The sequence below is a fragment of the Castor canadensis genome, chromosome 13 (genome assembly GCF_047511655.1).
Source record: "Castor canadensis chromosome 13, mCasCan1.hap1v2, whole genome shotgun sequence".
NCBI classification, from domain to species: Eukaryota; Metazoa; Chordata; class Mammalia; order Rodentia; family Castoridae; genus Castor; species Castor canadensis.
The window spans coordinates 106,156,695-106,179,585 of NC_133398.1; the positions used below are offsets into that span (position 1 = coordinate 106,156,695).

General features: G+C 46.7%; 2 protein-coding genes across 3 annotated transcripts in view; one reads left to right on the top strand and one right to left on the bottom strand.

Moving 5' to 3' along the window:
* The window catches only part of LOC141415484 (SHC-transforming protein 3-like), a 59,569-nt gene extending 50,867 nt beyond the window's left edge, over positions 1-8,702 (top strand). The window contains exon 7 of the mRNA XM_074052196.1: positions 1,129-8,702. Coding sequence (XP_073908297.1) covers positions 1,129-1,257 — 129 coding nt within the window. The 3' untranslated portion in view covers positions 1,258-8,702. The remainder of the gene's footprint in view (positions 1-1,128) is intronic.
* A 269-nt stretch (positions 8,703-8,971) lies between these two features.
* LOC109675956 (sphingosine 1-phosphate receptor 3) lies at positions 8,972-21,992 on the bottom strand. 2 transcript variants are annotated; one of them, XM_074052422.1, is made up of 3 exons: positions 21,856-21,969; positions 17,754-17,873; positions 8,972-12,521 (listed from the first exon to the last, which is right to left on the bottom strand). In XM_074052422.1, exon 3 carries the CDS (start codon positions 12,375-12,377, stop codon positions 11,241-11,243), a length of 1,137 nt encoding a protein of 378 aa, XP_073908523.1. In that variant the 5' UTR covers positions 12,378-12,521; positions 17,754-17,873; positions 21,856-21,969; the 3' UTR covers positions 8,972-11,240. The 2 variants fall into 2 exon arrangements, with proteins under 2 accessions (XP_073908523.1, XP_073908522.1); XM_074052421.1 differs by lacking the exon at positions 17,754-17,873 and having other exon boundaries at positions 21,856-21,992.
* Positions 21,993-22,891: the final 899 nt, after the last annotated feature.

Genomic DNA, 22,891 nt, shown 5'->3' on the forward strand with positions numbered 1-22,891 from the left:
TAGATTTTTTTTCATGTGAATGCCCAGTTGCTCCAGGAACATCTGTTAAAATGTTATCTCCTCTTCATTGCTCCTTGTTAAAGTTCAGATGACAGTATTTGTGTGGATCTATTTCTGGAATCCATATTCTCTTGCATTGATCTATTGTCTATTCTTCCACTAATACCAAAGCATCTTGATTGCTATAACTTTGTGGTATGTCATTAAGTTTAGTAGTTGCCAACCTCCAAATTTGTCCTTTTTCAATATTATGTTGGCTACTCTGTATCTCTTTCTTCTCCATATAAACTTTAGAGAACATTTGTTGATACCCACAACATAATCTGCAAAGAATAGGATTGGGATTGTCTTCACTCTAGAGATCAGTTTGGGAAGAACTGACATCTCGACAATATTGAGTCTTCCTATTCATGAACATGGAATATCTTCTCCTTTTACTGAGTTATTTTTAATCAGACTTTTGCGGATTTCCTCACATAGACCTTTACATACTTTGTTAGATTTAAACCTAAGTATTTCATTGAATATAAGTACTCAATTTTTGAAGATGTTAATATAATTGGCATTGTTTTAACTTTCAAATTCCATGTATTCAATGCTGGTATAAATGAAAGTGATGAATTTTGTCTATTAACTTTGTTTCTTGGAACCTTACATAATTGTTTATCAGTTAAAGGAGGTATTTTGTTATTGATTCAGATTTTCTTCATAGACAATCATGCAGTCTATGTACAATGGCAGTTTTTTTTCTTCTTTCTTTATCTTTGTATCTTTTATTCCTTTACTTATCTTACTGTATGCAGGGACTTCCAGTTCCCTGTCCCAGTGTTGTCATGGAGGGAAGGAATAACAAAGGTGGGTCCATGGAACATTCCAGGGGTCAGTCTTAGAGTGTGGACAAATGAAACGTCTGAACTGGACAGCTGTCACTTGCTAGGGTTTGTGCAGAAAGCATCTCTGAGATAAGATATGGGCCCTTGGGCCCCAGGAAAACAGCCCTCCCATGGCCCCTTGCCCTTGGAGGCCAACTCAGATGATCCAGCTGACTTTGAGATGGTAGAGCATGGTATCTTCTCTTTATTTTCTGTCTGTGGGACATGCTTAACCTCCCCTTCATGTTCTCCACAGATCCGGACGAAGGACAGGGTCTTCGACAACATCAGCCATCTCATTAACCACCACCTGGAGAGCAGACTGCCCATTGTCTCTGCTGGGAGTGAGCTCTGCCTCCAGCAGCCAGTGGAGAGGAAGCAGTGAGCCGGCCCACCTCCTCCTGAAGCTGTGCACCAGGTCAGGAGGTCCTGGGGTTGATTAGTCTCCAGTTATGGGAACTGAGGCAACTGCCTGTGGGCTCAGCACCTTCTTCAAAAACCCCCAAAGGAAGGTTTCCTTCGAGTTCAAGTTTCATAAACTTATTCCAGATTTCTCATATGCATATTAAAGGTGTATATACCTATACATCCTGTACAAAATTTCCCTCTATATTTATATTTTTTAAGATTAAGAAAGATGTAAGACTAATGTTCTGTGATGTATGTTTTTAATGAAAAAAAAAAGTGTGGCTGAAGTTGTCCAGGCAGAAATTTAACTCACTTGATCTATTCCACTGGGAAAATTTCACTTAGAAGGTGTAACCTGAAGTTTTACCTAATAAGCACAATACCAGGGGAAAAGAGAAAAGCAAAAGGCGCCACGATAAATCATGATAAAATAAGGCAGCGTGCTGCCAGACAATGTGTAGCCCTACATTTAAAGTACCATGTAAACTCTGGTTCTGAGATATGGTTGCATTGCTGATGGCTGATGGGGAGTCAGCTTCTTCCTTCAGCCATCCTCCTATGCTCTGCATTGCATGCTGTTGTGCCCAGGATTCCACCTCTGAACCAATTCACCATGGCTTCACTAAAGAGCAAGTGGCACCCTACCTCCCCTGGGTCATGCTGATCATGAGAACCTGTTACCCTTCACCCCAGTCCTGTGAGGGTTTTTGGGATTTGTTTGCAGCCAAATATGGCACAAAATAAGGCTCCTCAATCAAGGTCTTAGTTGATAACTGCTTCCCTGTTTTCACCCATTGAAAGATGAAATGAGTATCCATAGAATGTACTTAAGGTGAGTTCTTGGTCTGTACCTTTCTAGCCAGTGGGCTGTCACTGAAATTTCTCCCCCTCCCCCTGTATTCAATAGACAAAAAAAAGCACGTGTAAGAGCCCTGCAAAGGCAGATACAGGCAGTCGTGCAGAGTTCGGTCCTGGAGACACACACACTGCCCAATACTCCTGGCTCTAGAGTCTTTGGAATCATTAGAAGTTTTGCCCCTGGAGTGAGGGGTGGTGAATCCCTTGCTCCCCCTCCTAAGGTTTCCCAGTGCTCCATGGAAAAGACTCTTTGTGTTCATTCTCTGCCTTTCAAATCAAAAGCTGTCATTCCATGATGGATCACGTGGAATTAAAAATTAGCAGTGTTTATGACTTTTTAAAAAAAATCTGGGCTTTGATTACCCTGTGACTTAACAGATGTTACACAGATGTTACGGCTTTTGATGCAGAGATGGTGGATTCATTTGTTGGTTGGTACCTCTTCAGACAGCTGCAACCTTAGCTCTGGTCCCCGTGAGATCCCATGGCTTGTGGCACCCCTTGTCAGTGGAACAGAAGAACATTCTGCACACACTTGAGAGTTGGATAGTGATAAGCTGGATGCTTTAAAAGCAGTGAGTCACAGTTCTGCAAAGTTATAATGCTAAGTGTGGCTACCCTGTTTTGGGAGGACAGGGTGGAGCTAATAGGTAGGGATGGATTGGGGCAGATTCCAGGCTTTACACACACACAGAGGTTGCTTTGGAGTTTTCAAAGTTCTGATAAATCCAGGCTGAGAATGGAGTATATCTTCTTGAATGTTCAGTGATGGACTGAAACTCAAGAGAGCCTGGCACTAGTGTAAACACCCGCTGCTTCCTGAGTGGTGTTGGTTTCAGGCACAGCATGCATGCAAGCATCACTGTATTCCCCTGTCCCCAGAAGGCTGTGCTCCATACATGCACATATACACAGGTCTGACCCTCTTGTGTGTGGATGTTCTCTACACATATGAATGTATGAAATACCTCCTTTCAACAGTCTTGGATTCCTCACTTGTGTGAGGCCAAAATGCTGGTGCTCACATTAACACTGGCGAAGTAGGAAGCAGAAGTTAAGAACCATGTACACTGTAAGGTTTGCACTACCTTGTTTTCCTCTTGAGGGAAATTCAGAGGTAGTAATCCATAGTGGTAGTAGCTCTGAAGTCAGTGCTGATTTTTAGGTTGGTAAGTTCTCTCTATATAATATTTTGCATGGGAATCAGTGTAGAAAATTGGGAGAATTTGAGTCAAGTTTTTTTAAATTTTCAATATTAATTCAAAATACATCATTTTGATCTCCAATTACAAGATTGATCACATTGGAATAGTGCCAAGTGAAAAGATTGGCATTCCTTTTTCACTGTCAGAGCAGATGTCAGACATAGCAGATGGCAGCCATTTTCTAGTCTCTGTTCCCTTCTATTGGTAAAGTGTTAGAGCACACAGCTCTCTCATCTCTTCCTTCTGGCCCCACGCAATGGGGCATTCTCCCGAGCCTCACTTACATATGGGGAAAATGAGGCTCGCTCCAGGTGACGAGGTCAGCTGGCAGCAGAGCTATCCTGCTCCCTCGACATTAACTGAGTGCTGCCGTGTGCCACCCTGCAGCTCAGGATTTGGAAGCAAGTCCAACAGGACTTCCTTCCTACCCGGCCTGGGCTGCTGCCCCAAGGCTCTCAGACTGCATCTTTGGCTGGATGCCAGAGCACTGCCGAACAGCAAGCCAGGCAGAGCAGCACTATAGGTGCATTCAGGGGCTCCGATCCCCAGGGCACAGTGGCTGGGCCACCCTGAGCCTGTGGGGCATGCCCAGGCCCTGCTGCCCCTCCCATGGTGGGCGCCCCACCACTCCATCCAGAACTCTGCTTCTGTTGGGAGTATAAGATGGGGTCCAGCAGTCTTAAAACAGCCTCTTATTGCCCTTTCACAGTGACTCTACTGACCAATGGCCCCTCCCTCCTGCTTCTATCCTGTAGGGACATTAGCCACTCTTCAAATGGCATCTGTGTCCTATGAGGATAGCTGGGACCCCGTTGGGGTTTTTTATCGTGGTCTAGTCAGCCTTGGTTCTTAACCACCCAGGTTCAACTGATTGTCTCCCGTAGCATGAGGTAGACAGTCTGACAAACAGCGTGACCAAATGATTCACTTTTAAATCCTATGGTTAAACTACCAAGGGTGCAGCTTTTAACATTTGAAGGACCATGGAGCTGGGTGCCTGCTCAGCTTTGAGGGGCACCTCTTTGTTCAGGCCATCTCCTATGTTGGGTAGATGGACCAATGTCCCCCTGAGTAGTGGCAGAGAGAGTGGTGGACAATTTTGAATGAAGACAGAAAGCTGATAAGCCATGAGTGGGGGTAAAGGTCTAACATGGAAGGAAGGATAGGCCCAGAGAGAAGAAGGCACAAAAGGGTCCAAGGGCTTCGGGCCACAGTTGTCATGTGTCCAGGCTCCATGCCAATCCTTGGGCTCCTGAAGTTGGCCTGAGCTCCTAAAGTGAAGTTTTTCTCCCTGGTGGCATCACTTTGTTGTTCCATTGTCTGAGTAAGGCTTTAGTTCTCATTTCCTCTGCCTCAGAAACTACCTGAGGGTCAGTTCCATGTTCTCTTCCTGTTGGGCTGAGTTGAGCAGAAGCCTGAACTGCAGATCTCTGTGGGGGCAGTGCCAGCAGCACAGGACTCCTCTGTCCAGCCACAGCTCCAACACAGCCAGAGTGACCAGGCTGGTTGCTGGGTTTCTCTTGAGCTGTGGCTTGCTCTATGCCCACAGTGGGGGGCAGGGTGGGGATGATGAACACGTGCAATGCATGAACAGTTACTTCCTGGGATACCTCATTCACAAAAGCACACGCTGGTTCTGAGACTGCATGCTATCTGTAAACCCCTTCCTGTAGATGGTGACAGCCAGATTGAAAGTGGGTGGGAGGAGTGTGTAAAGATTACAAAATAAATCATTGCACCCAGACAAGTCTTTGCAGTGGGTTTCAATATAGCACTGGTTCTTGTGGAACTTGTAGTGTGCTTTCTAAGAAACCCAAAGTAGAGAAACCCTTCTTGGAACATCCTGAACACCTACAACTGTTGTCTTCATAGGGGATAACAGGGAAGGGTGCTTTACAAGGCACCCTAACAGCACCTCAGCTGGAGGAACCATTGTTTTTCAGATGAGCAAACTGGAGCCAAGTGACCTGCCAGGGGATGGCAAGGGTCAATGGCTGAATCTGGGAAAGAGTGCAGGACTTACTAAGTTCCTTGAGGACTTGCACAAGAAGCTCACCCCATGAAAATAGCACAGGGCACCATCCTTCTCAAATTTATATTCATATTCCATCTCAAAACACATGGAAGCCTGAGTCATTCAGATGGGAGAGGCAGGGCTTCTAGTTCCTCTGTTCGAGCTGGGGATCTTCCAGAAGAAGACACGAAAGAGGATCTTAGCATGTGTTGGTTATTTGGTGATAATCCCAGAATTGGGAAAGGAGGTTGCTGACCAGGGCAGTTCCCTCTGGAGCCCTGAGAGACAGGGCTGAGGCAGAATGTCGGACTCTCCACCAAGCCCATCATCCATGAAGGCTGTTTCCAGGGGCAATTTCTCCCATCCAAGTGCTAGCCAGTGACCAGCCTGCTTAGCTTTTGAGGTCAGACTTAGCCTCGTGAGAGCATTCAGAGTGGTATAGCTATAGACCTGGGATAATTTTTCACTGCCTGTGGACCCCCCAGCATACTCTGCAAGCTGGGAATTCCTTGGCTACAGGCAGGCATTTCTAATGAGTAGACTTGAGGTGGAGGGCAACCACCGGAACCATCTGGCTTCTTGTGGGTTCACCCAAAAATTGCAGGGCTCTGTTCCCTGAGGTCCTGACTCAGTGGGCTTGGAGTGAAGCCTGGAAATTTGCCTTTCAAAAACATTTTGAGATGATACTGATGCTGTCAGTCAGGAGTCTTGACTTTGGGAACCATCAACTGCTGACAGTATCCAGCCCTTCCCTGACTCTTATTGATATCTTTCCCCTCTATTTTGTGATTTTCACACCACTTCATGTTAGAAATCCCAGGACCCAATCTGTGAATTTAAAAGTGGAGGATTAATAACCACTTATAACTCAATGCACCCATTGCTGGCAAATAAAATGCCATCTGCCAGACACGATTTATTTATAATGGGGTTTATACATATTTATAAGTTTGCAAGCAACAAATGTAGCTTTAAAACTGGCACATTTTACAGCAGCCAGAAAAAAATTGCAACTTGATTCCAGGACTTGTGAATGTGGTTTATATATATATATATATATATATATATATATATATATATATATATATATAACTTCCATTGATCAGAGCGATATGCATCTCTGTGTGCGTGTGTCCACACACAGATAGGCTCTGTGCTGAGCACCTTGGGACTCCTCGGGTTTTGTAACTAACAAGGACAAGTAGGACTCAAGCAAGCATGGAGAATTTGGGGATTGACAGCTCCTGGAACCTGCAGACATAGGCAGGAGGGCCCTGGATACTGCAGGTTGCAGTACCCCAGCATAAAAGGAGCAGGAACTGGGCACAAGGACAGTGAGGGGGCACTGTGGGCCATTACAGAGGGACAAGAGGGAAGTCAGCAGGGGAAGACAAGGAAAAAAGGCCTACAGGTAGGATAAAGGTGGGAAGAAGGAAGAAGGAAGAGAAAACACCTGCAGACTTACATTTTTATCTACCCAGTAGCACACAGCACTTTTGTGCTGAAAAGGAGGCTGTCTCCATTGTGGTGTGTTTGGGCTAGTGATTGTGTTTCCTGGGTGTACTGCATATGGTCCACACAGCCTCTTGCTTTTCTAGCCAGCCTTCCTGGTCATATTTGTGTGTTAGTTACTATGTGGCAGGCCCTGCACTGGGGTTCCTGGGATGAAAATTCCAGTGAAACTTTGAGAATTCTGCTTGAGTTTATAAGCTAGTAACACACACACACACACACACACACACACACACACACACACGAGGGGGTTGGAGTGTGGCAAGCCTTATGGTGCTGGTGTGTTCAAGTTCAATACGACCACTGAGGTTAGGCACCAGTTTTGCACAGTAGCTGGTGATGTGGAGCAGCAGAGGAGGCAGAACAGACACTGGGTGAGGCAGGCTCAGGACTCACCTGGTCCTGGGAGGCACCAGGTCAGTAGGATGCTCAGAGGGAAGGGAGCAGCTCCCAGCCTTCTCTCTGCTGTCTCAGATGCCCCGAATAAGTGAATCCCTGAGACCCCAAACACACAGGCTCCTCCCCCTGGGATGGAAGAACCATCCTCACAGGGGAAACCATAGGAAACAAAAAACCCCACAGCTTTAAATGTCTATTTTGTTGGCTCACCTTGAGCTATTGTAGAACTATGCCTGGAGGGTGGCCTGACCTGAAGCCTTCGAGGCCACGAATTGACACTCAAGTAGACACTTTCACCACAACAAAGTTTCTAACCACTGAAATCAAGCGTGACAGTTCACAATATAGAAACGAACAACAAACCCACCTCTGAACACGAGTTCCTTTTTTTTGTAACAACTATGTGTGAGTTGCAAGCGGAATGTTCTCTGTTCATTTGACTATTGAATATAACTTGTTCCGGAATATTGTGAAATTAAGTATATGACTGTTTCTTTGTATTCAGAATTGAACATTTGGTGTTTAAATCCCAGGATTTGGAGATAGTGCCATGTAAAAACTAAATATGTAATAATGAGATATTTAGTAATTTTTTAAAAGCATTTGGGTGGCAAATTATACATACTGATAAATGATTACTGATTGAAGTGTTTGCTTCATTTCCATTGACTTTTGTAACACAGAAGAATTACTGAAGAAGTCTGTGTGGGTGTACACAATACACTCCTTTCTACCTTCATACTGGAATGGAAATGGCTTCTCGGACATCCCTCGGGTGGATGTATAACACCGATTTCAAGTTTTCTATCTTTGATGAAAGCTGACTTATTTGGCCACATCTTGGAGACTCATCTGAAAAGACAGGTGAAGATAATTGGCTTAGTCTCCTTCCGCCCCTTCAGGGAATCCATTTCACTCCTTCACGAAATGATGTGCTTTCCACTCGCGGGCCCTTCACTGTGGGTCTGGCACGTCCCCGTGCTTCTGGGATCGCCCGGTGGAGGTAGCACATAGCATCTCCATGTCATCACCGTGACCCAGGAATGACAGATGCCATTATTTAGGTAATGCTGCACTTCTCATTATAATTGGTCATTGGAAAATGTGCCTTTATCATCAGAAAAGTGGTACGTGCATTTCTGATTACGTAGCACCCCCTTTAGATATTTGACTTAGATACTGAAAACACTTGGGTGTTGAGATTTTGCACTTCTAGATACAATTTAAAAGCATGGAACTGGCAATGTAATTAGATGTTTTCTATAAAATGCACCTTGTTACACTTCTGTGAAAGGCTCTTTACCAGCTCAGAATAACTATGGCTCAGTGGTTGAGAGAAACGACCATTTTTTAATAGTTAATTGTTTCAGTGGCTATAGATGTAAGTCTGTTGGCAATAAAGACTGTCTTGAAAAGTCTCGTTCATTTGGATAACGGGTCTTGCACTGTCTCACAAAACAGAGGAGAGAGGTTTGAAACTTTCTTCTAGAAAATAAGTGTTCTCAGGCACTCCCCAGAAGGAAAGTGGCAGCTTAGTAGAGTGCTCTGGAGGGACCCTTGGGGATTCATGGCCTTGACAAGGATCAGAAGTGACAGATGAGCCAGGCGGCTGCATTCTTTGGTGAATCAGTTGTAGTAAGTGTTACCATCAGAACATATATTTATGCCAAACACCAGATGCTCTTTTCAAAGGACACAGGACAGAGAGGCTAAAACTTTTATTTGTGAAGGAGAAATCTAGAGCAAAGGTCTGCTCTGCCTGTCCACAACTCTTGCATAAATCACAGCCATGGAAGCAGAACCAGAGATCCCATGACTTTGGCTGTACTGTTGGAACGGCTCTCACAAATTCCTCCTATCAAATAGCTGTGTATTGGTCCTTTTCTTCAAAACAGTGGGATCTTCCAAAGCTGGTACAAATAGTGCCCAGTACACCAAAGCTTCAATAAAACACCATCTATGAGAGTGGGGAGGGATAAAGGTAAAAGGTGATTGGGGGTGCTAAGTGTTTATTTCCCAAATAAGGACAAAGGTACCAGGTGATTAGGAAGAGCTTGTGTGAAAGCATGGGCACAATCTACCACGTGGACTCTCAAGAATGGGCTTATATGAAGGCTTTCAGTTTTATTTCACAAACACACATTGGAAATAGTAAAGGTGGTTAACGGCAATGAGACCTGATGCATAGGTTCTCTGTGTTATGGCATTTGAAACCCTGTTTCTATCCTTCAGGGTGAAGGCTTTGACATGCCCTGCTTCTAAATTATCTCCAGCTGGCTAGCCAGTTAGGAAGGTGTGTATGGCTATCAAAGGTGATTGGGTTTTGCATATATCAAACGAGCAAATTACTTTTTTAGTATATTTTAAATTTTGATTGCTTAAAAGTTTTGAGTTTTCGCTAAGGACCCTAGGTCACACCACAAGCATGGACACCTCCTAGTGGGAACAGTGGGTGTGGCTAATGAATGAGAGCTGACGTTTATACTCAGGATCACGGGCAAAGTGTTGTTTGCCCAAGAGATCCAAGACCCCCAAAGCAACTCAAAATTAGGACAGACCAAGTCCTAAAGTCATTTCATTTTCCATGTGAAAATGCATTTTGGCTCCCAGATGCAATTATTTATTTATTTTTCCCCTAAACCTGGTGCCTTAATGATTTCCTTTTTTTTGGAGTGCCCTGGAGTTTCTCAGGCTATGTGACCAGAGAACCAGCTATTTTTCAGTGATGTAGAGAACACAGCAAAAACACAAAACAAAACAAAAAGAATGGCTGCACAGAGCACTGCCTTTCTCAGATGACATTCTATGTCGTCTTATAAGGAAGAGTCTTTGGTGAGCATGTGGACAATGGAAAAGTCCCGAATAAGAGTACGTGCCTCAGGTGATATTCCCGCATAAATTTCTTCTAGAAAGTCATTAAGACTGCTCATTCAGTTATTAACAAGGCACAATTCTCATTGAACCTACAAGACTTTAGGGGACGCTCATGAGGCTCCCGCAGGTGAGAATCCTTTTGACGATTGTGTTTGTTGGTGTTTTTACAAAGCACTTCACCCAGCAGTGGTGTGTACATGCGAGCTCCACACACCTGTTCACACCTCATCTGTGTACCGCGTGTGGAATCCTTGGCGAGGAGCGTGTAAGATGTCTTCTGAGCAGTTCCTTTGTAAACGGAGTGACATAGGCTCAGCTGATGTTGCAATGAAATCTTTCGGTATCATGTGGGAAACATCACAGTTCAGCTCTCTGAACTGTAATGCATCAACAGGCAGATGATGTTTTCTGACAATTCACGGCTCTCACAGTCACGGACAGTGTCTGCTCTCAAAACTGCCCACGGCCCCAGCTCCTTGGTGGAGCCTCCACACATCTAAACTGGCCTCGGACAAACCTTTCTATGAATATAGAAGCCTTAAAACCTTGCCTAGCATGAGATCTCAGATCACTCCAGGGAGGCAGGGAGTGGCATGTCCACTTAATCATGCCATGTCCTTGTTCCTGGTGCTGTAGTCAGAACACATCTGTAGAACCAGTTACATAGATAGTTATGTGGCCTCCACTTGGCAAACGCCTGGAACACAAATCCCATACAATATGGTCATGGATAAATATATGAGCACCAATTCTATGCATAATAAATGTAGTGTGAAGTTATCAAAAATCATCATGTGTATCCTGCATCACTACCTTCCCTCTCCTTCAACAAGGGAAAGTGATGTCTGGGATTCAGTGGAAGGCAGGAGATAATGTCAGCAGCTGAGTACATCCTGAAGATGCTGGGGCAGGAAACAGACAAGGCACATCTATATTGAAAGTAGATGGCAACTCCTTGTGTCCCTTCCTCGGGAGACATCCACACTGGGCAGGCTGTTGGGCCACATCAAGCAGATTCCCCAAGTCAAAGTCTTTAGGGGCGCACAGGGAAGTGCCATAAATAAGAGTGTGGCTGTAGAGATGGCCTCATGAAGGTGTTCACTTGCACACGACCCCGTTCTGAAGCATTCTGTTTCTGTCAGTGATGCAGGGAGAGGTGGCTGCACGGGGCAGGTCTTCCTTGATCTTTGGGGAGTGGCTGCTGTTGTTGCTGGTGCTCGATTTGCTTCTGCTTGGGTCGAGTGCAGGTTGCATGGGCGAGTTATGGGCCCCCTGGCTCCTGACCAGGCAGCTGCAGACCAGCCGGAAGAAGGCACGCCGCATCTCCTTGCTAGCCAACGTGTAGATGATAGGGTTCATGGCAGAGTTGAGGACAGCCAACATGATGAACCACTGATCCTTGAACAATATAGAGCACTCCTTCACCCTGCAGGCCACGTCGATGAGGAAGAGGATGAAAAGGGGGGCCCAGCAAGCGATGAACACACTCACTACAATCACCACCGTTCGCAGCAGGGCCATGGACCGTTCTGAGTTGTTGTGGTTGGCCACCTTGCGGCTGCTGGACTTGACCAGGAAATAGATGCGTGCATACAGGATAACGATGGTCACCAGGATAGCTATAAAGATGCTGATACAGAAGGCAATGTACTTCTTGGAGTAGAGAGGCAAGATGGTGGAGCAGTCAGAGAAGTTCTGCAAGCAATTCCAGCCCAGGATGGGCAGGGCGCCCAGCGAAAACGCAAAGAGCCAACACATCCCAATCAGAAGGAAGACACGGTGCTTCTTGTTGGCGTCATAGGGTCTCATCTTGATCATTGTCAAGTGCCGCTCAATGGCGATGGCCAGTAAGCTGCAGGTGGATGCCCCGAGAGCCACGAACATACTGCCCTCCCTGAGGAACCAGACCGTCAGAGACAGGCTAAACGTCTTTTTGCCTGACATCAGAATGTTGACCTTGTACACTATGCCTGCCAGCAGGTCACAGAGAGCCAAATTGCCAATGAAAAAGTACATGCGGTTGTGAAATTTATTATTTTTCCAGATGGCAATCAAAACCATCAGGTTCTCCAAGACAATGAAGCTGCAGATGACCAAGAAGAGGATGGTGGTGAGTGTGCTGCCCTTGGGGGGGTCCCGCAGCCTGCCTTCCAGCTTACCCACGTAGTTGTAATGTGCCAGCAGAGTCTCATTCCCCAAGATGGGCAGGGGGCGTGGCCGGACTGTGGTTGCCATCCCTTGGCATTGACGGACAGTTAGCTCCACAATCCACAAGAGGGCGCCCAGGGAACATTCATTTCAGAGGACAGCCAGTGCTGCCACAGTAGCTTTGGGAATAAGTGCAGGCCCGACTCCAGCAAGGATGATGAAAACAGGCTCCTGTAACAAGATGAAAGGAGTGGGACCCGTGGATAAAGTGAACACATAAGGAGCCGTGCAAAAAACAGTGCTTTAAGCATTGGTTGGGTAGGGCTGCAGAGCAGGATCTTAAACACAAGCCAAGTTTGTAAGTGGTTGACAGAGACCAGGGTAGAGTTTTAATGCACGAATTACTTATTCATGTAATCAAGGCACACAGAGCCCCAAATAAAGCTTCCACTTGGATATTTCGAAGCACCAAGAAATGCTAACGGGTTAGCCCTCATCCACCACAAGGGAGCTGGTAAACCATTACCCTTAGTTATCCAGGGACAAACAGGATTGTCTCAGGACAAAACAAAACAAGAAAACCCAGGACAGAGTCAGAATGGTGCCCACTGGACTTCTGAGACCACCCTGATGAGTTTGGGGGAGATATACTAGGAGGTGCCCATACTTCCTCTGGATGGGCCTTTGGTCTATCTATCAGAGAGCCCTGAGGCCTGACCATGCAGCCATGGCAGGAAGGACAGCCTGAGGCTAAGCATGGCCTATGTGACCACTTCACTGTGCAAAGCTGAGCTTGGAGCTCAGTGAGGAAGGAATACAAACCCGTACAAATGGAAGAAAAGGAAAGTGAAGCACGCCATGTGAGTTTTGAGCTTTGAGCATGGATTAAATGCAGAGGTCCAGGCTGGGCATGGAGCCCAGAAGGTCCTGGGTTCTATCCCTAACACCATGAAAAAAACCAGAGGCCTAACTGTTAAGTATAACTGCGTCGATGCATCTAGGCCAGAGGACACAGTGTATCTGGGGGCCCTATGAGACCTGAAGGCAGTGAGTCCAGCACCCGGTCAACAGGGTCTTGACTGGGATACTTCCTGGATGCGTCCACCTGACCCCAGTGCTAATCTTGATCAGCCTCCCGTGATACAGATGATGCTGACCCAGCGATTAAGGTGGAAGTTGTTTCCAGTGGACTGTCTTACTTTTACTACCACGCAATATACGTACATATTTGTGGGGTGCAGAGTGGTTATTCAATATATAAATATGTCTAATGGCGAAATCAGGGTAATTAGCATTTCCACCTTTTTACACATTTATCATTTCTTTGTATTGGGAAGTTCTGAACTCCTCTTTTCTGGTTCTTTATAAGACATATCACAAATTGCTATAGAGCCACCTCATCTTGCTATAGAACACTAGAACTCATTCCGTACCCAACTGAAACTCTGCACACCTTACCCAACCTCCTTCCACTGCCCTCCCCACCACCCAATCTCGAGACACCGCTGTTCTTCCCTCTACTTCTGTGAAATCAACTTTTTAGCTTCTATGTGTGACTGAAAACTATCTTTCTAGATTCACATTTTTTCCATTTTTATTAGGATATATTTGTTGTACTGGGGGGAGTCATTGTGCCAGTACAAACGGCCTTACATTGTACATCGGTTAGATTGCCCACCCATCTCCCTCACAACCTCCTCCCCATCCCACCTAAAGCCCTTGCAAGAGGTTTCATCACTCTATTTCATGTAAGTATGTGAACCCATCAAACATATTCCTTCACCTTTATCTCCTCCATAGATTCACATTTTTAAAATTAAAATTATTTGAATATTTAAATACCTAATGAAGACCAAATGAAGTTAATTTAAAATACTCCACTATTTGTATTCAGTGAAGATTTGGTTACCCTCATAATGTTTAACCTGCAGCCCTAAATTTGGTTCAGAGACTGATGAACTGCTCTGCAACAAAGTAGGGGTCTGCATTTTGGGGTTCAATAGAATCTGAAGTTGTTTTGTTTTGTTTCTGGTAGTACTGGGGCTTGAACTCAGGACCTTGTGCTTGCTAGAAGCCTCCAACTCCAACAGAATCTGAAGGCCTCTGTTGTCCATGAGCTTTTCCACATATAAATTTAGGTCCAGTGAGGCCTTTGAATAACAGTGGCTCCTGCTGGTGGCTTTGCTGTGAGACTGAGAAGCTCTTGAGACCACAGACACCATCCAAGCCCTTCCCTTCCCACATCACTCTGAAGATCTTGGATTTTCCAAGATTAGGAAAAGACAGACATGGTTTCTTTGCAGAGATTTCTTCCAGTGTCCTAGAACTAGGAGGGGCTGGTAGTTTTGGAAGCCCTGGTTGCTGTCTGAAGTGCCATCTGCGTTCTGCCTGGAACTATCCCACGCTGTCCCTCCAGGAGAGCTGTCTGCATGGCATCACAGAGGGCTTAGGTCAAAGTCAGCTTGAATGCTACATGCTGGCAGAAACCTTTATATGTTGGCCAAGGTCCTCTTTTAACTTCAAAAAGGAATGCAGCCCAGCTCTGAAGCTGGGTTGCTGATGGAGGGAGTCACCTGCTCAGACCTCCCCTGCCATTCTGAGCTCACTGTACTGTGGCACACCTCTCCAGCAGCCCAGGACCTTGGGCCTCTGCAGGTTTTCCTGGACCCAGACAGGACAGCTTGGTGGGCAGCTTTCTTACTGGCCCCTTCCCATGTTCGCCTCTCCTGATTTTTATTTAATTCTTGTCTGTCCTTCAAACTCCCAAGTCAGATTCTGCTATAAGGCCAGCCCTCCTCCCCCAGGGAATTTCCCCTGAGGCTGCAAGTCACTTAAAAAAATTGCAAGCTCTCTTTTAAAGAGTAGAATTAATATGCAGCTGAAATTTTCTGAGCACTGACTATGAACCCACTAACATGTGGACTCTGCCTGATAGCTTATTTTACACTCTCACCTACACACTGAAGTTCACAGTCTCGGTCCCAGCATTAAAAGATGCTCAAGAGACGCTTGTGGCTTTATTATCGCTTGTCCACATGTTTCTTTATCTGTGATCAGTGACTGGAGAATTACTATTTCCATGTCCAAATGGGCAACTCCTGGGTTTGCTAGGACAAAGAGCACACCCAGTGCCATGTCCTGTGGGCGCTGTTCCCCCCACAGCAGTTGGGCTGCAGCTTTCACCATGATGCTGAATGGACCTGCATAGATGCTGGAGGGACTGTCCCATGCCCTGTCCCCTCCCTGCCAGGCTGTCAGCTGTGCCATCTATGCCACCACTGTGCCAGCTTACCTCAACATGTCCCTGGGCTATCTGCTCCACCATCAGGGGCTTCTGTCCCAGAAGCTGGCAAGCTTAGACAGACTGTGGCTCCGATGTCAACGCCTAAAGCCCTGCCTCCCACTCAGTATGACACCACGTTCTCAGCGTTTCAGGTGATGCGGGTATGCTTATAATTCAGACTGTTCTTCTGCTGACTCAGCTTGTCTCCTGTATCCACTTTCTCCCACTGTAATCCACACCCCACTTTATACACCCCATCACTCCCTTGGAAGTTTTGAACACCTTGGATGTTGCCAAAAGTGTGAACAGAAGGGAAGTGAGTCCCTTTAAATCGACCAGGTCCGACAGGATCTGTTAGGGACAAAGAGCACAAGACTCTGCAAGCGCTTATCTTTTTCTTCTTTCCACCCCACCCCCCACCGATCTCTGTTTATAGGGATGAACGGAGCAAAAGAAGAATAAGCAAACAATAAAAACAAGTAACCGGCAACCCAATAACCCCAGTAAAAATAATGGAAGATGTGCCAGAGATGCATTGAGACCATGGACATTCTTTCCCATTAATGCTTGAATTCTTGTTTCTCTTAATGAAATATTAATCACTCATGGAGCGTTACTTTTACAGAATAGCTTTTGTTAAATATGAATTCTCTATGACTGGAAGATATCTGGTTGTCTTTGGAATCCAAAGGTATATTTCCCCTGGTTAGTAATATTTACAAAGGTGGCCCCACCCTGAGAGTTAAATGCTAGGCTAAAAATCAAAGGCCAGATTGATTTTGGATTGATTTTGCTTGTGGTTATTGCACACAAGCAAATCATGTCATGGAGAAGTTCTCCTCTCCCCTCCCCTCCTGTCTTGTGGAGTGCCAGCCTTGAGTTTGTGGGAAGAATGCTCTGCCCCTCTCACTGTGCCACTCTCCTCATCTGCTAAGGGCAAGGTGGGGACATCTCAGTACTGCCACTGCTGGTCACTGAAGCTCTGGACATCACACTGGGAGGCCAGCCTGCCACACAGACAACCTTAACACCTGTGAGATCAGCAGCAGGATGGGCCCCATTCCTCAGGTTACCTAGTGCCTCTCCTGGTCACCACCACCCCTGAGGATGACTGGTGTGGACTTCTCCTCAGATGAGGTCAGCTTGCTTCTTCCCTTTGTATAAATGGAGCCCACAGAGACAGCTGCCTAGTACACTTCTCTAACCAGGACGCTCCCGGGAGTCATGCCTGTGGGTGCAAGCAAGTCCTTTTTCTCCCACCCAGCATGTGGCTGCATATACCACTATTTATTCCAGCTTGTGGACATGGTTAATTGCTTCTGCAGCTTCTCAGGGAGTAGTGCTGCTAGCATTGGTTGAGCCACTCTCTCTGCAATCACATGCCTGAATTTTTGCAGGTCACCTTTGCTTTCTGACTGGCCTGCTGGAATCTAAGGCAGGCCTTAACCATGACACAGAGGTGCTGGGCTTCCTGGAAGTGAGTACTTGTCCGGTCCATCCTGCAAAATGGATGTTCATGAGGGACAAGAGCGTCCCCACTAAGGGGAAGACTGATGCGGTAGAGAGACTTGTATTTTACTCTATTTGAAAGAGTAAGTGTCCAGAGCTGGCAGTGACATTGTAAGTTTGACTGCTAATTAAGCTCTTCCTGAACATTTAAAAAGAGACCCCAGTTCTGAGAAATACAGCTATGTGCGGACTGATGATGTTTGCATTCGGAAAGCTGAAACACATTCCAGGAGACGCAGAGGTCCAGGCAAGCTCCAGGGTAGAGATGCTCTCTCTCACTCGCAGTGGTCTAACCAATGCAGATTCCCTGACAGATCCTTGCTGGAGGGTGAGCAAGGATCCAGTACTCATTTCCAAGTCCTGCACTGATGGGTCCCCGACAGCCCGAGCAGACTCCTCACCCTCCTCCCTGGGCTTTGACAGGGACTGAAGTATTTCATGGTTGGCAGCACCTGCATCCTCAGTCACTCTGTTTAGTGAGAGCCTCTGTCACTTCTGGACTTCCCTTAGGACCCACGTTGGCCTCATTAAGCTCAGGTCACACAGCCTACCCCAAGGCATCTTAGCACCAAGACGTTTTCTTTTGTCAAGAAGGAGTAAGATGCCTTCTAGAAAATTATTTCACAGTGGATGACCCCAAGTTAGACCTTGCCAGCGCTAGGGATGCCTACCTTCCCCCACGCCAAAAGGAGCATCCCCAGGGGAGGTGGGGAGGAGCCAGATGGATTCCAGATGTGCTTTCCACACTGACGGTTCACTTTCTCCACACATCAGTTTAAAAAGTAAACAAACTATAAAAAGAAGAAAAAGGGGGAAAAAGAAAATATTTCTACAAAGCATAGCCTTTCCCCTTCACTCCCCACTCCCCAAAAAAGAAATTTCCTTTGGTCAGATTCAGGACACTGTATTTTTAAAAGGCATGTCCTCCCTGGGAGACCAACTACTTCACTGTTCAAATAAATGAAATTAAATGTTTGCCAACAAACAAGCAAAATTTCTTGGAAAGTATTTCCCTCCGTCCTTTTCCTCCCTTTTACTCTTTCTTTCCTTCTTTCCTTCCTTCCTTCCTTCTCTCTCTCTCTCTCTCTCTCTCTCTCTCTCTCTCTCTCTCTCTCTCTTCTTTCTGTTTTCTTCTCTTCCTTTCTTTTTTTCTTTCTTCATTCATTTACCAGAACTTAGAAAACAAATAGTGAGCTGGCCATTTCACAACTCCAGCAAAATTCCTTTGCTAATGAGTCTTTTTCCCTGCTCTGGTTTTCTTGGGTGAACTCGCTTTGCCTCCAGAGACAGTTTGTGGCAAAATGAGGGCTTGGCACGCACAGCCTCCTGCACTTGACACTTCAGTGAAGCGCCCTGTGAATGACAACCTGTGAAGTCAGGTGGAGACTTGATAGCTTACTTTTTCTTCTTCAGAGCATGGACATGACCCTGCCTGTCTAGTGGGGCTTGCAGCATCCTGGTGGCTTTTTCCCATGTCCTTCTCTTTAGCAAACAAGTCTCAGATGCCATCACAGATCTATGCCATCACAGCTCTATGCACAGATCTATCCAACTATCTTCCTGCGAATGTCCACCTGGTCTTCCAGACTTACCCATGGGAAGGCAACCAAATTTGCTGCACCCACCCCCCACACCCTACACCCCACTTTCCAGCATCTTTTCAAACCTTCTCTACTCTGCCCACTCTCAGCAAGGGGCAGATTTAATTACTACCATGATTTCCACAAAACAAATGCGGGTGTGCAGAAATAGGTTTTGTAAGGAAGTTAAAGACATACAGCTAAAAGGAGGCATCTTGCCCAAGAAGCCCATCTGTGGTCCCTCAGGTCACATCTAGTCCCCACAACAGCACATGCCTTCTGAGAAAACTGAGACTGGGGGAGGGGCATTCATCCTTAGTGGCAAATCCTGGCTGAGCTGGATGTCCAGGTCATCTGGTTCCAGCCCACCCTATCAGGGCAGGCTGTCACCTTCCTCCTTGTCCTTTAACTAGGAGGTGGTGAGAGCTTCTCTAATAGGCTCTAAGCCCAATCACATCTAGCTACAATGCTAGCAAAATGTTAGAATGCCATTCTAGGGGCTTTATTGAAATATTTGGAAAAGTCTGAAGCCAGGGAAATGGGGTAGAACCTTCAAAGCCAAGGAGCATGGACAACTGACTGATGGCCTCAGTGCAGCTGACACCAGCACAGCTTGTGGACAGGGGACACCCACCACTAATGCCTCATTCTCCATGGAACAAACTTTTCACTGACTTGATCCCAGGGCCATTGCCTGGACTCATAAAAAGAATGCAGAGGGAGGGGAGAGAAGGAGACTTTCTGCCCCATAGCAGCAACAAAACCAATAATTGAAATGTATTACAAACTAAAGTTAGATAGAATTCCATTCACCATATTTGTTTTTGTTTTTCAAATATCACATTATCTCCAAAAGCTATAGAAAATCTGTTCAGGCAGTCAATTCAACAGAAAATGCATGGCAAAGGAATCACATGAACCGGATCCAAAATTGCTAAGAAAGGAGTTATGAAGCTAGATGTGAAGACACAGAAAGGCTCAGGCCACACACACACCACAGTAGGGCAATTCTTAAGAGTGGCCCCTGAGAGAAACTAAAGCAGATACCTTAAAAGCAACTGAGGCCAATAGGAAAAGGGGACCAGGAGCTAGAGAAAAGGTGAGATCAAGAAGAATTAACCTAGAAGGTAACACACACGCACAGGAAATCAATGTGAGTCAATGCCCTGTATAGCTATCCTTATCTCAACCAGCAAAACCCCTTGTTCCTTCCTATTATTGCTTATACTCTCTCTACAACAAAATTAGAGATAAGGGCAAAATAGTTTCTGCTGGGTATTGAGGGGGTGGGGGGGAGAAGGAGGGAGCGGAGTGGGTGGTAAGGGAGGGGTGGGGGCAGGGGAGAGAAATGACCCAAGCCTTGTATGCACATATGAATAATAAAAGAAAAAAAAAAAAAGAGTGGCCCCTGGGCTTTGGCAGAGGAAAAGGGCTCCTACCACAAGGCAACCCCATATTTTTCAAGATTTGTGACATGTTCAAATTTTCATTATTTTTGTCATAAAAATATTTAAATAAACTGTGGGTGTTGAAGAAGATGGAAGTGATACCATGGAATTAAGTATTTTAATTTCTAGAAAGAGGAAAATTGGTTCCTCAGTTGTGAGAAATCAGTCATGATGTCAATACTTAGATCTTCTTTTACAGGAAATGGGAGTTTCTGTCATCCAAATAAGGTAGAAAATCATGAGAGTCCTGTACTTCAAAAAATTCACAGATGTAAAGAGGAAAATGTATTTTTCAGAGATGAAAACTGGCTATGACATCATTCTCACTGTATCTTAGGAGAAGCTGTGAAGGGCTGGCTTGCAGGTTACATCTCTGGTGTCAGAGAACAGTGTTCATAGCAGATGCCATGTATCAATCACAGAGTTCCTTCTTAGGGTGGAATATGGTGCCATGTTCTCAGCCTTGTAAGCTAAGCTGCTTTTAGAACAGCAGTTACATGCTTCTTTGAAGTACACCATAATTCACTTAGTAGGCCCAATATGAATGTTGGCTGGTTTGCGGTTGAGAAAACCCAATGTGTGGTTCTACTAAGGCAATAAAATTATTTATCCCAGCATTGAGCTCTGCATCAAGTAGGAAAATGTATAGACCTGGACACTTCCACAACTCCACAGGCACAACATGCACCATCACCACCACCACCACTTATACCTGTTAGAGAACCAGCTCTGGCTATGGCCATTCTTGTCAGTCATTTACCTGCAAAACATAATCCTCCACTGTACGTTCTAGGAATAATAGCTTTGTTAACCCTATCTGCAAGATTTTTCCATCTATGAAAAAAAAATATTGAAAGGGTAAATTACGTGCATATGATTATCTACAACAGCCAAGCTTTCTAATGTCTGTCTTGTAGAAACATGCAGAACTCAGGAGGTCTCAGAGCTCTGGCTAGGGACGGGTACCTGGTACAGGGGAGAGCCTTTGCTCGTGCTACTATCTTTCCTTATTGTAATGTTCAAATCAAGTGCATTCCCTTTAAAGTTCCACAAGAAGTCCCTCTCTTCCATCTAAATATAAAAACACCACAAGGAAATATGCCATTGGGAGTGTCTGAAGCCAGAGGGGAGGAGGGGGTGGGGAGAAGTTCAGAGACCCCGCAGTTACAATCTGCAAAGTGCCTTCCTAGGCTTTATCTGTTTTGACTGTAAGATAGCAGTTCTCTGGGAACCTCATTATTGAATTGCGGGGACTTTGTCTTCCAGCTCCAATCCTTACAGCCCTAATTGTCTTGTTTGAGAACTGCTAGAAAACTGGAATGTGGCTAACATAACCTAAAAGAAGAAAGGCCACATCCCTCCCCGACCCCCAGTCCCACTTCTCCTAGGAGGGCACCTAAGTGTTTAACTGTCCAAGGAAAACGTGAACTTCTCCATGTCCAGCCATCTAACATTATTCGGGTTTTTCAGATTCAGATCGCTTAAAAATCTCCAGTTGTAGCTGAAAAGGAATTGTGCCCCTCTGCCCCTGCGGTGGCTGGGTCACTGGAGTGGATGACGGGGCGGGGGAGGGGGGATGCTGATGTGGAGCGCCCTGGCGGCTGCAGCGCGCTCGTGCGCCCAGGTCACTATCGCGCCCTGAGTCGGTTGGAATTTTGTCTGAAAAGTGGATCCAGTGGTGCCCCCAGCCCACTCCACGCGTGCTCGGTGTTTGCGCACCCCCAGGACCAGTCTCGCCGGCTCACCTCGTCTGGAAAGGGCATTCGGGCCACAGGCATCCTGGCAGGGGGCGCACGGCGGTGCCGGGGTGGGTGCCGCTTCCTCGGCTCAGGCTCCAGTCTCGGGGCTCGGGAGGTCCCTCCTGGCCTGCGGTCCCTTTGGGGCTCGTCCTGCCTCCTCGCTCAGTTCTGGGCTCGAGTCGAGGCCGGCTCAGTCTCTGCCCCCGCGCGAGTCCCAGCGCAAACTTTTCCAGCGGCCCGCGGGGGCGGGGCCCCGTCCGCCCTCCTCCGCCGCCCCGGCCCCGCCCCTCTGCCCGTCCCGGCCCCGCCCACTTCCCCACCGTCCCTTCCCCCCCTCCCCAGTCTCCGGGCGCCCCCGCCCGCCTAGCACCCAGTCCGGCCCATCTTACCTGGGCAGGATCCTCACCCCGCGTGGATGCTACCCCCATTCATCACTCCACATGGGGGCTCGCTCGACTCCCCAGAACGGCGGGCAAACTCCATGTGTCGCCTCCGTGAGCCCCGGGACCTAGCAGGGACAGACACTGAACCGGGTCAGCGGGCTGGGCTTGGGAGGGCACCTGCCGAGCAGGCAGCAACGAAGGTCAGCGTCAGGATCGTGACCATTTCCGTCTGAAGTTGACTGACCACCGGCTAGAACTTATAGGTGAGCGTGTGGCGACGCCAGCGTTTCCTGTGCACGTCTCTCTTCTTGGGCAGCCTTCTCCCCTCGCGTGCCTGCCTCGTCCTTCTCTGGGCTCGGATCCTCTAGGCGCATGCTGACCACCCTTGGGCTTGGGAGAAGCACGTCAGAGCTCAGACCGCCCTCCTCCCCAGAACGGCCCCCTCCTGCGCTCGGCTCAAGGATTGGCCCCTATGTGAGGATAAATGAGATAACACCAGGGAAGTCCTCAGAGACAAGAATCCCTGGGAGAGAATTGCCAAATTGTCAGAAAGCACAGGCCTTTGGTGCCTGAACACAGAAACAATCCTATAGGCTTTGGGGAGAAGTGAGGAGAAAAAGGAAAAGAAGGAGGGAATTGGATTCATCTGGCATACACTA

Bases quoted from the DNA above. Each gene is read 5' to 3' on its own strand.
- LOC109675956 (XM_074052421.1), bottom strand. From the start codon at position 12,377: ATGGCAACCACAGTCCGGCCACGCCCCCTGCCCATCTTGGGGAATGAG.